The 15,611-nt window shown below is 34.1% G+C and overlaps 1 protein-coding gene across 2 annotated transcripts in view; it reads right to left on the bottom strand.

The window, feature by feature from the left end:
• The window catches only part of LOC132699119 (cytochrome b5 reductase 4-like), a 103,500-nt gene extending 87,944 nt beyond the window's left edge, over window positions 1–15,556 (bottom strand). The window contains exons 1-3 of one of the 2 annotated variants that reach the window (XM_060665631.1): window positions 15,431–15,556; window positions 14,911–15,159; window positions 14,377–14,430 (exon numbers count right to left, since the gene is read on the bottom strand). In XM_060665631.1, the coding sequence (XP_060521614.1) occupies window positions 14,377–14,430; window positions 14,911–15,139 (283 nt within the window). In that variant the 5' untranslated portion in view covers window positions 15,140–15,159; window positions 15,431–15,556. Of the gene's footprint in view, window positions 1–14,376; window positions 14,431–14,910; window positions 15,160–15,213; window positions 15,345–15,430 lie in introns of those variants that run through there. The other variant, XM_060665630.1, reaches the window with a different exon arrangement.
• Window positions 15,557–15,611: the final 55 nt, after the last annotated feature.

Raw genomic sequence — 15,611 nt, forward strand, 5'->3', positions numbered from 1 at the left:
GAATTATTCATCTTTCATGGCAGGATCACTCCAAAAAGATCGATACCGGAGTTTCTCATAAGCAAAGAACGGGAGAGAATTTCATCACTCGTAACAGTAAAAGAGACTTACAGTACAGTACACTTGGCTGTATTAAGTTGCAAGTTATTATTTAAAAACCAATTGTTGATTTGTTTCAAACTACACTGGAGAGTAAGATAATCGTCTGAACACTGAATTTTATTAAAAAAAATTGACGTCGTCCACATACATCAAAAAAGTGACATCAAGCTCATTACATTGTGAATTAGAATTTTGTGGCGATCAAACGCTTTTGAAAAATGAAGATATATGACGTCCATTTGAGAACATTCATCAATAGCCTCAGAAATATACTAAAACATAGTCGTTAAATTGGTAAAATAGATCTTCCTTTAAAAAAACCATGTTGTTGGGGGACTATTTGGTTCTTAACAACATGAAGTATTTTACAGGAGAGATTCTGAAAGTTTACAGAAACTGCAGATAAGGCAAATAGCCCTATAGTTTGTGATTTTGCGATCTGGTCTTTTTTGTGTACGAGGATTTTTCGTTTACTATTCTTCATAATTTTTCGACGAGATTTATATGAATACAATGATAGGTAAAATGGCTTTTTTTTTCCCGAACCACAAATGGCAGGCTTATAATTGAACGATGAGAGGGTAAAAAGAACAACATTTGTCCGATGTTAACGGATCTAATGATTCAAGTTTTTATTTTATTTATAATAACTGGGTCACAAAAAATTGAATTTTAATTGAACAATTTAATAAAACTGAACACTCGATTATTTTTGGTTGAATACAAACTTAGTTCAATCAACTCTATAGATCCAGCCAAATATAATAGTGAGAAGTCCTTTAACGCACTAACTACAGTCTTCCAATTATAGGATGATGCGTGAATCATAATAAGAAGAAACGACTAAATCCTTGAGTCAACTTCTAAACCGCTTTCTAAAGACTTGTTCTGGAAGTTGGTAGACAACACACACCGGAAGTGTGTGTCGTCTGTGTGATATTCTAAATAATACAATGCAGAAAACTAATTAGTTTATATAACTTTACCAGAAGTCAATATCGAGAATTAAATTAAGGCTTCAGGAATATTTTCTTAACGAGTTCATAATTAACCAAAATTAAAAAATAAACATTCCTAAATAAAAATCCAAGAGCATTGAATATTTACTTTACTTAGACATATAAAATAAAATGTTGAGAATTCTATCGAGTCTTCAGAATCTCTCCAGTATTTCCCATCCATATTGGATTTGTTGCCGTATACATTTCCTTTCAGAACTGTAACGCGTGTCAATTTGTCGAAGACATTTTATTTTAGCAATGTATAGAGAAACTTGATTGCTGATTGCTGTATTGTAATATTGTTGGTTGCTCCACTTGTGGTAAATCAACCTCATGACTAAAGTCTATAAAACTATTAGAAAAATAAACGCATTTCAAAACTTTGAGTGTAAAAGTAGAAAAGTAAGTCAAAGTAAAAGTATATAGACCATTTAAAGATATGCGGCTGTGCTACGTTAAGAATAATGATAATTTGAGGTCAAGTTGAAATGGTATCCTAGGAAGTATTTTATTGGGCGGTTTTATCGCATTACTTTCAAACAGGTGCCAGTTAATACTTAAAACAATTTTGAACCTGCTCTTCCATTAAAAAACAAATACCAAGTTATATAAACGTAAAAACATATACTGTGATGATATTCCAAATTAAAGATCGTTTGAAAATCTTTTCAGTCCGCGTGAAAATAATTTCCGCCAAGCATTTTACTTAATATTGCTCATCTTCAATTTCAAAAAGTTCAATATTCAACATGGCGTTTTCATTAAAAAAAAATACGGCAACTGGTAGCGTGAGTTCCTAAAACTTTGCGAAATTCTTACGGCTCATTCTTCAGCAGCGCCAAGTTACTTATCAACCAACAATAACTCATTTACAGGAATTGCGGCACTCTCTAACAATTCCTAGGTTATACGCAATATGCATTTCATATTTTATTTAATATACAATATCACAGTATCAAGACTAATAAAAAATAAAAATGAAAAGTATTGGAATAAAAACAACAAAACAATGTACGGTATGTACGGTCATAAATACAAGTTTATGGAACAATTATTTTCTGATGCATTTTTGATTGAAATAATTGGTGTCGATATTAATTGAGTATCTTTATCTTTTGCCTTTGGCAAATGTTCAGAAATAATATTAAAGACAATAAAAGGTTTCGTGGGAAGTAATAATATCGGATAATGTCCCTCTCGTATATAGTTTGAATAACATGTTGGTAGTGGTAAGATATTTAAATTAGCATACCAAATAACGTATTTCAGAGTTCCAAAAAGTACAAATACTCTACGCCATCTCAAAATTGACACAGCTTAGTTAGTTGAGAAGCAAACGTCCCATGTTTACAAAATACACGTCAAAATAGATTTCGATGGGAGGTCGTTATTTGTAAACTCTGGAAAATAAATCAGCGACGGCTGGAAACATCTAGGCGTAGTTTATAGCCGCCAGTCATAATTATCTCTGGTTTTCGAGCGTTAGATTTATTTTCCTCTTCCGAATAATTGCTTTTCCGGGTCCCACAATCAATATCTTGTTAAACTACTATAAAGGTAAACTAAACATTGGCGGCGTTGTTTTGCGGGGATTAATAGGAAATGCGGCTTTGGTTGCGTGGGGGTCTCAAAGGATATAAGCAATAACGCATAGCCGCGCAAGGCCAAGTAACATCAAAAATACTATTCCCAGTGGTTATCGTTGCATTATTATTCAGTTAACTTCATCTAATTCTCATAGGTTTTTTGCAGAAAGGTTGCCAGATTTTAAAATTTGTAATAGAAGACAATTTACAGTGAGTTGTTAGGCACAGAACGGGTTTGACGGAAATTTAATTTAGCAAGCTGAAGAGTATAAAATAATCTTCAACTAACTAACCAGTTATTTACAAATCTTCTTCTGGCTTCTTCAGAGCTTAACTGAAACAGTTTCAGTTTTTACGTTATGAATTTGAGTTCGTGTTTCATGTTAAATATATTTTTGTATAAAGATGCTTACGCGTGGAATTACAAAGACGATTTTTTTTTATTCATTGGCATAGTTAATTATAAACTTTTTCCTAACTAGTACCTAAGTTGAGTTTGGGTTAATTAGCAGTTAATTAAAATATCGCATTTACTTTTACTTTAAAGGAGTATATCTATTTGCTTGGCTTTGGCTTATCGTGTACAATTCTTTTCTTGCGCATCCAGCATTATATTAAAGTTGAAGTGAACTTACACAACAAGATTCATTCAGTGGAGAAGAAAATCAGCAGAACCCATTGATAGTTTACTCAGTTCTTTCTTACTACTAATAAGAAGTATAAATGTACAAGTGTTCAAGTGACGTCACGCAAAAAAGTTTGGTGGGTAGGTGGCGGGGGGACAAAACAACCTGAAAATATTCTGGAAGACCTCCGGAAATCCCCATCATAAATATCCGACATGCCTTTTTGAAGCATCATAGTACGCAAGTTCTTGTAGATAGAGAAACTTTGGGAGTATTGACCAAAATTTTCCTCAGCTAAGGTGCTGTAAATAAACAGCACTATTACAAACAACTGCACTATTCGATGGGATATTTTATTTTATTAGATATCATATTATGAACAAATTCATAACTTGATAGTTGTCTCAGTAACGACGTTTTTAAAATTACTAATGTAACCGAACGAATCATATTAAGAAGGGCTTCATTACTGTATTGGGAGAAGCAGTAATGTAAAGGAGGAAAGGAAAATGAGATGTGTGGTAATGAAATATTTTGTTTGTGGACCAGCATAATAATTTGCCAACTCAACTTATTTTCTCCTTCTCAGAGTCAACTTCTCAACCATATATTATTCATTGGGTCTACCTATCGAAATCATCGAGTTATCGATACCTAAAAAGTTGTATTGCAAAGAATAAGATAATTTTAGGGAACAGTTGAAGCTGTTATTTAATAAAACCCAAAAGGATTAAGCAAAAATCTCAAAAATTGTACTGTACTGTGTTTCAAAAAGTAGAAAATTAAATTTACTGGAAGCTATGGAGATTAATAAGATGAGAGGTTCGAATGTATTACTTAATGACCAACTGGATTTGAATGGATCCCCCTTGTTAAATCTCAATGTAATACCTCACATTAAGCAATTACTACCTGTTTTGTATTTATAAACATCGGTACCGTTTGATATTCGCATTTGATAAAGGCACGGTGTTTCCGAAACAGCTGTCATTTAAATATATTTATGTGAAAATCTGAACAACGTTTGTTCTTATTTAACTAACTAAAAATCTCAAATGTTTTCATGACAAAAATAACATCTCTGATAATGCTGCTGCTAAATCTAACTCGTTCTAGCATTCCACACTGTCATATTGATTATCGGACCCCACCAGCGTATTGTTATCATCCCCAGCTGTAATAAACGTTACGCACTATCGTGAAAGAAATTTATGGCTATTTTATGGAGTTTCCATGGAGAAAATTTAAAAAATCCCTTCGAAAACACGAAATGACTGTTTATAAAACTTCTAGATTCCACCTACGTAGGTTTTTGTTGAATCGAACTTGCTAACGTTTCGCCAATCATCCTGTTGGCTTCTTCAGAGCTTGACTGACACTTGCTATTATTTTATTCTGCTTTTATATTGTTTGAAGGAGAAGGAGCTAAATGAGGGGCATAAACATCGACTCCATATTGGTGGTGACAGGTCGCGGTTAAGATTGTTACTTTGCCTATAGACTCTCGGATTTTTCGTTGGTAACTGCTGATGAGTTTATTTATCTTAGTCTTAAAGCTCTTTCATCTTCTTTGGGTCTAGTTGTATTCTTTGCCGCATATGCATGGAATGCTGTAAACTCCTGGCATCTCAAATGGAATTTTGTCTTTGACGGATCGAAGATGATAGATTTTTGGACAAGTGGTAAATCTGGTTTGGACGTTATATTTCTTTAGAACTTCTGATATGTGGTCAGTGATATTTTGAATGTAAGGAAGGACAACAGTGGCAAATGCTTTCGGCTTCATTGCAATTGGAAGGTTGTGGTGAAGTGTATTTTGTGATGGAACGCCTAATATATTTCATGTGGAAATTATTAGAGAGAATAGCAGACAATGACCAAATGTTTGGTCTGATTTTCCATTGATAATAATATCTAAGAATGGGAGGTTTTTATTAGTTTCTAATTCACGAACACTTTCATGATGATGTACGAAAAGCAGATGAAAATCGCAAAAAAAAACACAGATGCTAATTTCCAAACGCGGCCATTTGCTATAGGCTTATTCCTATAGGCTTATGTATCTCGTGGGCAGTTTAGAAGGATCAAAATTTCAGCATGAACGGTTCCAAAGTTATTTGCGTTTTTATAAAGCGTCTACGAGAACGAAGAACGGAGAACGGACAAACAGACAAAAAATAAAAACTTTTTTTCGACGCTGATTCCATCTGTATCAATGGCGACGCTGTACGACGCACCGTTTCCGAGATATGAGTTTCGTTGCCAAGCGCGTATACTTTCGAAAAATTCGATTTCATCGATTTTTGGAAAGTAACAAGAAAGTATGTAGATTGAAATATCTTCGATCTGGATGATAATAATTTCCCGCTATGTTATATGTAAGAAATATTTGCTTCTATCTTCGTTCTACCGTAAAAACTAAAAAATTTAAGAAAGTTCCATGTTATGAAAATAAATGTTACTAGTATGACTCTACACGAGTGAAGCGTTTTTAAGCTTTAGTATGTTATTTACCCTGCCCTGGCAATATTTTTATTTACAAGATTTCACTCCTAGTACAGGCGATTATTGTACTGAAATACAAAAATCAAGGAACAAAAAAAGAAAACGGGATATGGTAATGATTTAAGGATATTCGATTCATCGTATATTTCAAACTTCTCTTGACTACAAATCGGCGATATCATTGCTTCGGCTTCATTGCAATTGGAAGGTTGTAGTGAAGTGTATGTTGTGATGGAACGCCTAATATCTTTAATGTGGAAATTATTAGAGAGACTAGCAGACAATGACCAAATGTTTGGTCTGATTTTCCATTGATAATAATATCTAAGAATGGGAGGTTTTTATTACTTTCTAATTCAGTAGTAAAACATATGTTAGGGTATATAGAGTTTAAATTTCTTAGAAAATCTACTAAGGATTCTTGACCATGAGTCCAAATAACAAAAGTATCATCGACGTAGCGTGTCCATAATTTTGGTTTTACACGGAAGGTGTCGAGAGCTTTCTTCTCAAAGGCTTCCATAAATATGTTTGCGATGACAATCATCCGAGACGGTGTTTATGCCCCTCATTTAGCTAAGCCCCCTCAAACAATACATAAGCAGGTACAGACTAACATGCGAGCCAGTTTCAGTAAAGCTCTGAAGAAGTCAACAGGATGATTGGCGAAACGTTTGCAAGTTCGACTCAGCAAAAACCGACGCAGGAGGAATCCAGAAGTTTTGTAAAAACTATTACAGTAGTCATATCCAGGATGATTTACAAGGAACGTACCAAAATGTCCATGCAATTGATTTGACTTAGTCAAACGTGAATACGAAAACTGCTTTTTAGCGAACAGGTTCATTAACAACACGTTAGCATAAAAACATTTCAATTAAAGGCGACTAATAGCAGCAAGTATTTCGGAGTCGTAATACGACATTTTCGTTAATTAATAGATGGTATGCAGCCGTAGGCATGGAAATGGCTTAATTAACTCAGCTTAAAGTTATATAGGAACAAGCTGCTTCACAACTACCCTTTATTTTTGAGTAGTGCTTTTACCCGTCTCGTCTAATCTGTTTTTTCGCTTCAATTAATAATTTTTAAAAGCTTTTTCGAATGTTTTCAGTTCGGATCTATATAACAGATTCGAATATGCTTACGGCAACAAACTCTCTATGTTTCGTTAAAAAACCGGTTACTTTTGATGTTCTCATGAATGCTGTTACGAGGTAAAAAATATATAACTGAATTGAAGTGTTTTGTAAACATTATGCCACAGTTCTTGAGAAAGGCCAGTTTCAAAACTTCAAAAAATGCTATAGTAAGACATAATGAAAACGAAAGTCTAGTTTGATTTTTGGCAATTGGAAAACTAGGTGGGGAACAATACGTGCTAGTATTATTTTTACACGAGGAAATTGCATTCAGAAAAATAAATAAGAACTAAAATGACAATTGTTTCGACAACACCGTGTCTTTATCAAATGTAATATTTACAAACTAGCTGCTACTATATATACCCAAAAATGACCATCAAACCATAATTAATGTTGTTGGGAGAATTTAAGTTCAATAAAGGAGAGGTATTTGAATCTAATTGATCGTTAAGCAATACATTTGAATGTCTCATTATGATAATCTCAATGGCTTCCAATTTAATTTTCTACTTTTTGTGGCTGTGCGTAATATATCAAAATTGTCGTCAAAAATGTGTTTTTCTGTGTTTAAGTGTGTAGCATAATTAGAATCTAGACTATTTTTTTTAAACGCTCTTATATGTTCGTTAATGCGTTTCTTGAAGGATCTACCTGTTTGTCCAATATAAATTTTAGGACAAGATCCGCATTTCAACCTGTAGACACCTGATTTTTGAGATTTTGGATATGTCGTTTTATTGTTTTTTAAATATTTTCCTATTGTGTGGTTAGTTCTGAAAGCTATTTTTAAACCACATTTTGACAAATGTTTTGAAACTGTTTCGCTAGGTTCCTCTATGTATGTAATTGTTTTAAATTGTTCGTGTTCTGTATTTGGTTTCGGATAAATAGAATCTACTGTTGTCTGTATTTGTTTTTTATTTATAATTTTATCTATAATGGACGGATTGTAGCCGTTAAACAAATAGCACTGAATAGTAGTAGGTAGTTTGTAAATATTACATTTGATAAAGACACGGTGTTGTCGAAACAATTGTCATGTCATAATATATAATTTCGTGAAAATCTGAAGTTTTAGTTCTTATTTATTTTGATAAATGGATTTTCATGAAGTAAAAGCCACCTCAGTTCAATATTTGTAATGTATATGTCCCCTAGTGGCCGCTATTAGAATTATGGCTCTGTGGCAGATTTCCTTATACTCTTTTAATTTTTCAAAAATAATTTAAATTTATAAGCGATTTAGAAGGTAGCATAGCAATACCTACAGATTAGATAAAGCTTATATGCAAAGTGTTTCAAAAATTAGGTTTTGTGGAATTTTAGTAAGGTCTTTTACTTCTAATCAATGTGGCTTCATGTTCCGTAAAAAATATTTTTTTATTTCACATAGCGTAAGAAAAGTATAGAGAAACTTGGGAAAATACTTTTGAGTAAATTTCTCACATATAAAGTAAAAATTAAATTATATTTGATTTATAAACCACCCACACAGGAAGAATCCAAAATATATGTAAATATAAAAAATTAATAATTAATGTTAATGACTTGTTACTAACAATTTCATTTTGATGTAGTAAATAAACATTTTTAAAGAATTTTGTCATTACAATTCAACTTTTCTTTGGAACATGACAGTTTGCTATCTAAAATAGAATCAAACCCGTTTTAAACTAGGCTTTTGATATAAGATATTTGATAATTTTCACAATAAATTTGCTCACAAGAAAGAACAAGATTGTTTTCGAAAAATCGTCGCTGGGCGGGGCAAGTTTATAGCGCGTTGCGCGAAGCTGCTTTGTAATTCAAAAAGAAGCCGCATCGCGATTTGTTGTTATAGGGGGACGCATTGTATTTCTATAGTGCTCCTGTGGACCACTATGGAACTTTCGCAAAATCGATGTAATTTTATTGAGCATGCACCCTGTATAAAGTGACTTTCACGTCTTGCCGAACTTCAGAGTTAGCGCACACTTTGATAAATGTACTAATTTGCAAAAATAATTGCGATTGCGATTGAAATATCTCGGGCGTATGAAAGATGAAATCTGAAACTTGCTCTCGACAATTATCGAGACTGTTCAATTTAAATTAACGGATCTTTAGCAGTTTTTATGTTACTTTAATTTTTTTTATATTTTTTGCCATAAAGATAAAGATAAAGATAGCTTTATTTCCATAAGACTTGATTTACAAGTGTTGAATATTGTCAGCATAATGTAAAAGTATAAAATTATCTTAGTAAATTAATAATAATAATAATAAAAATAATAATAATAATAATAATAATAAGTAATACTGTTGGATAAACAAACAACGAATACTTATTAAAAGGTATCACAACAAACAAAAATTCTTAATATTGTAATAGGCGAGGCGTAGCAATTTGTCTTTAAGAGTGCATTTGAATTTTGTTTGACTAGTTATCTCCTTCAGTTCGATAGGCAATTTATTATACATTTTTACAGTCAAAACAGAGGGACTATTTGCGATGTGTAGGTATTTTTATGTTAAGATTCGGTCTTAAACTGTACTGAATATCTGAGTTTCTTGAGGGCATATACAGATTAGAGTTACTTTTTACATACGTGGCACAATTTATTATGTACATACTGGGAAGTGTAAATAAAGAGTGTTGTGGAAATTGGTTCGGACATGAAAAATTCCAGGGCTTAAACAGTATAGTCCGTAAAATGCGTTTCTGTAGGTATGGGGGAAAGATGAAAATACATCATTTATAAACATTATAAACAATTAAGGACCGAGTAAGCTTCCCTGAGGTATCAGAGACGTATTCAAATCCTAAGGTATCTCTCAATTTGACCAAGAAAAGACCTTAACCAATTTAAGGCGTTACCTCTAATATCATATAAACAAACAAAGCTTGTCCACTAAATATCAACAAGTCAAATGCTCTTTGTAGATTGCACAAAACACATGCTGTCTGCTGCCTTTCTTCTAACTGGGTAAGAATATGCTTATATAAAAAGAGGATGGCATCCTGCGTAGATCGGTTTTTTCGAAAACCAAATGCATGCCGGAAAAAACATCTCGACTTTCCAAAAAATTAGAAAGTCTTAAATGCAGTGCTTTTTTGAAGATTTTTGAAAAAACGGATGCTATAGCTCTATAATTTCAAATAATTGTTGGTTAGTTTTGGTTAAACCAAACCAATTGGCCATATTTGTCACGAATTTTGTTTTCGGAGGTTTTAGATTTTTGTCTATAATTGAGAAACCCTGTACATAAACGAAAAAATGCTTCAAATAGAAGTTATAGTACCGAATCTTCCGCGTCTCCTGGTAAAATAATTTTGGCGATCAAGTTAATAGCTATCAAGAAACTTTGTGTTTTCCGGAAGACGAAATAGGAAATACAAAAATTTCAGAATTAAAAAAAAACTACGTAAGTCCTGATTGCTGCCAGTTTCTACAGTTTAGATATGGGTGTGGACTTTCACTTCTCTGCTAAATTTGAAGTCGATAGTTACAAATTTGAGGCATCTATTACACTTTTGAATGTGGTACAGAAAATCCCGAACACCCTGTACAATATGTGAAAACATAAAATACAAAAGTTTTAGCAGTCTATCGTCGCGCGAAAGAAAATGGCAGCTGAAACACAGCCTTCTAGTTATGGTCAATTATCCATATAAGGGGAACTCAATTTTCAGTTTTTTGTAAATTACCGACGCACCCTGTACATTTTTAAAAAATCATCAAGAATAAATGATTTTCGCGCGCCTTCTGGTTCAATAATGTTTTCGATCTTCTATACCATTTTGGAGAAATGATTTTTTTCTCGATATCCTGCAAATCCGGTTTTTAAATTTTTAAAAATACTTCCCGACCCCCCAGCAGCCCCAATTTCAATAGGTTTCTAAACTCTATATTTGTGGCCACTTTGAAATCGATAGCTGCAAATCTTGGACATTTTCATACGAAAAACAGACGAAAATCGCAAAAAAAAGACAGCTTATAATAATAATAAGCTTATGTATCTCGTGGGCAGCAAAATTTCAGCATCAACGGTTCCAAAGTTATTTGAGTTTTTATGAAGCGTCTACGAGAACGAAGAACGGAGAAGGGACAGACAAAAAAATTAAAACGTTTTTTTCGACGCTGATTCCATCTGTACCAATGGCGACGCTGTACGACGCTCCGTTTCCGAGATATGAGTTTCGTTGCCAAGCGCGTATACTTTCGAAAAATTCGATTTCGTCGATTTTTCGAAAGTAACAATAAAGTATGTAGATTCAAATACCTTCGATCTGGTTGATAACAATTTTTCGGAATGTTACATGTAAGAAAAAACTAAAAAATTTAAGAAAGTTTTATGTTATGAAAATAAATATTACTAGTATGACTCCACACGAGTAAAGTGTGTTTGAGGGTTTATTATGATATCTACGCTGCCCTTTCAATATTTTTATTTACAAGATTTCTCTCCTAGTACAGGCGATTATTGTACTGAAATAGAAAAATCAAGGAACAAAAAAAGGCAACGGGATATGGTAATGATTTTAGGATATTCGATTCGAGCATAGTATATTTCAAACTTCTCTTGACTGCAAATCGGCGATATCATTAGGCAGTAACAGGAAGCTCCCAACTTCAATTTTAATAGAGCCTCGGAACAAATCGAAATTCATTTTAAATTCAAATCCAGGGTTTCGGTTTATGTGGAAACTTTACCCCGTACGCGGGACTTCCTAAAACCACCGACGTGTTAATCCGCCGTGCAACAGAGAGTCCTTATTGTCTTTTCCGAGCACGACCTTGTGACGCGAAACTTAATGGAGGGTAAAATGAGAGTCCACACTCTGAAATAATTCGACAATTCCGCCCACCAAGATTTCCCGACGCCTTTTAATTCCGCTAAAAGAAACGCTCCATTAAACCAGCCGTTTTTCCCTTTTTGCTTTGGTTAAGGTGCAGACAGGATTATAATGCATATATTAAAACTGGAGAGAAACTTTATACAGTACGATATGAACAACCTTTAGAATAATAATGATAACAATAAAGAGACTTAATGTATAATCGTATTTTTGTTAAATGGATATAATAATAATAACATTAATCGTCTTGATTAACCCCGAAAGAAATATACCTCTGAAGAAATAGAAAAATACAATGCTTGCATTAAAAGAAATGGAACTCCACGAGGGACGCATTAAGATCTCATCCTCTTCAATCCCTCTATTAAGTCTCTATAAGTCTCCAGCTGAATGAAATATAGATGGGAAAGTAATATTATGTGCTGGTGATACTGTGATTGTTTTCGGCGGTACTTCATATCAGGCTAGACGAAAATAAAGACACAGAAGGGCATTGAGCTGATTAAAAGATGGATTGATAAATACAAACTATCACTAAATTTTCCAAAAATCATAAAGTGGCCTGTGCTATGAGTCACTGCAATAGTATATTATGCAACAAGTGCGGTAAACGACATTTGACTCACGAGTTTATTTGGCACGGGCGAAACGAGTGTTTGATAAACGAGTGAGTTAAAAAGTTTACCGAACTTGTTGCATACCAGTCAACAAACGTTATTTTTTTTGTTTTACATTTACAATTGATCATTAAGTAGTATATTTAAAGCAAAAGACTGTAATTGGAAGGAAAATCATGCAAGAATAGAGCTTTTAAGAGGATTATCTTTTTAAGATCGTATTAGCAAGAAAAAACAATTTTGTGTTGTTTGTACTGATCAGACATGGATATTTGAAAATGGTAGAATTGGTTTCTGTTAGAAACATAAATTATAAATGGCACTTTACTTACCGACTTGTCCACTAGATGTTAAATGTAGCTCATAGCACGTAGTATCTAAATTGTCTGATATATTGCATAACATGTTTCTGTGTATTAGTTTTTGAGTACATTTTTGCAGAACACCATTACATTTAATGACATGATCGTCAGAATTGACAATTGTAAAAATTCAAAGCGTGGGAAATATTTCCGAAAACATCCGTTCCCGGTCCCAAACCGGTGCGGTAAAATGCAGGAAAGGTGGCTCGTGGGAAACGAAACTGACGCTTCCCGCACGCTAGAACGGTGGGTAATTAGGTATTTCATAGATGGGAGTAGAAAAATTAGTATATTATGCAACAAGTGCGGTAAACGGTATTTGACTCACGAGTTTATTTGATACGAGCGGAGCGCAGCGGAGCAAATGTTTAATAAACGACTTAAAAAGTTTATCGAACGTGTTGCATACTATACTTTTTCTACGACCGTTAGTTTTTCGGTTCATTTTCGCAAAACAACACGTATACATTCACTGACAGACTGTCAGAATGGACAAACGTCAAAATTCAAGGAGTGCGGGAAGTGTCACTATACCGGGATTTTACCGCACGGGTTTGACAGCAATCTAATGTTTTCGCAGATATTTCTCACGCCTTGAATTTTGACGTTTGTCAATTCTGACAGTCATGTCAGTGAATTTAATCGTGTTGTTTTGCAAAAATGCATCCAAAAACTAACGGTCGTATAAAAGGTATGGTATGCAACACGTTCGATAAACTTTTTAAGTCACTCGTTTAATAAACACTCGCTCCGCTCGTGTCAAATAAACTTGTGAGTCAAATGCCCCACTTATTGCATAATATACTATTTTCTACTCCCCTCTGTAAAGCGTCGTTTTGCCACCTCAATTTCGCTTCCCATGGTTACGAGCCACTTCGGACATTTCCGGGATTTTACCACGCGGGTTTGGGAGCAATCGGATGTTTTCGCTTAAATTTTGATGTTTGTGAATTCTGACGGTCATGTTAGTGAATGTATTCGTGTTGTTTTGCGAAAAAGTATAGTATGCAACACGTTCGGTAAACGGCATTTGACTCAAGAGGTTATTTGACACGAGCGGAGCGCAGCGGAGCGAGTGTTTAATAAACAAGTGAATTGTTCTTGAGCACTTGTTGCATAATATACTATTTGCACACGATTTTTTGTTTTAATTATATACTTAACTGAAATCGTCAATTGTGCTGTAAACTTGAATCATCACAATTTATACAAAAATGCTATATCACATTACTTTCGGTTGATGACTGTAATCAATATGCATCTAGATATCGCGGTTTGTAGATTTTAAAGAGAGGAAGTTCTCAGTAAAATAATTATTTCATAAAATATCTAAACAAAAACCATATATTTAAAAGAAGACGTTTTCCACTTAATAATTTTAGTAATTAAGAGAAGGCCTACTGAAAAAGGAAAACCGCAAAACCGATATCAAAGTAACACGGTCCCCGTGACGCTACAGTTAAGTAAGGCTTTTAAATGTGGGCTGCTTGAGCGGAGGCAAGGAAGTGCTTTGAGAACTCGATCTTTTAAAGTTTCATTTGTAAACGGTTAATTCATTAATACAATATTTTTAAATGATTAGAAGGACTTACCAGTGGCAGATCCAACGGATCCATAATTGGCAACGTCAGGCGAAGTAGGGAGTCCTGTAAATTAGCAATGAACAAAAATTAATTACGATGCTGTGTCTAAATGCGCAATAGATACAAATTTACCACCGGCAAACACGACCAAATTTCAATGCAACATTTTAATTTAAAAAAAAACACTGATCTAGCGCTTTTCTACAGGCTATTTCGTTCTGGACATTATGGAATTGACGTGCAGGTATCGGCTTCCTCCGCATAAATTACATAGAAAACGTCCTGTCAAATTTAAAATAGCGAATGTGGAAAAAAGTATGGAGTGTGACATCGCCGCTGAATGCGGTCCTGTCCACTAGAAAATCAATAATTGTGTTAAGCTGGGCAGCGTGTGGCGGCAACCAGCAAAACTTGAATGCGTTAAACTACTCATCACTGATATTAAAACTGGCTTTGTGACGAATACGTTTTTGGTTGTTTTTTCGCAGTACAGAAGAAAGTTGATGATGATAATACATTTGTGCCTAATATTAAGCATATTACCTGTGGAAAGACCGACTGCCGTTGTGCTGACCGAAGCGACTCCAGCGGCCAATTTTCCTACTTCCCTTAACACTGGAGGAACGAATGGAGGCGATTTTTGGTTATTAACAATGCCACAGAGTCCTAACGAAGTTTTGCTGCCTTTTAATTTTATATTGGGTTTTTGATGACTGGAACTCATTTCAGACTGCACGTTAAAGTCGATTGCACGGGCAATATTTGTACTCATGCGCGGCACTGAATTCTAACCTAGAATTGATTTTGTCACTGCGAATTCACGTTTTTAAAGTGTTGAAAAATCACTTGTGTCTGGTCCCAGTTATTTTTGAAACAATTGTTTCGGTTTTATCGGAAAGGAAAATGTATTTCTTTTGTAAACGAAAGCAAATTTCAAGCTACAAGACTGTGCCTTGCTTCTCTCTCGTATACGCAAATCTATGTTTATCGACTTTTGTGGGGGAAAGCATCAGTTGAGATAAATCCGAAATTGCAGTCTCAGGTGATTGTTGACAATACATACATACGGCAGGTCCGGTTTCGGGTAGCGAATTCAAAAATTGCCATTAGTCCGCAACGTCAGCGGTAACTCTTATTTATTTTATTTTTCTCAATGAGTTAACCTCAAAGTTGAATGATAATTGACGATGGTGGGGAAGCAACATATTTCAAATGCGAATGCCGACAAGTAGCAGTTTGGAAGA

This window comes from Cylas formicarius, unplaced genomic scaffold (assembly GCF_029955315.1).
Source record: "Cylas formicarius isolate icCylForm1 unplaced genomic scaffold, icCylForm1.1 PGA_scaffold_3__17_contigs__length_32017465, whole genome shotgun sequence".
Taxonomy (NCBI): domain Eukaryota; kingdom Metazoa; phylum Arthropoda; class Insecta; order Coleoptera; family Brentidae; genus Cylas; species Cylas formicarius.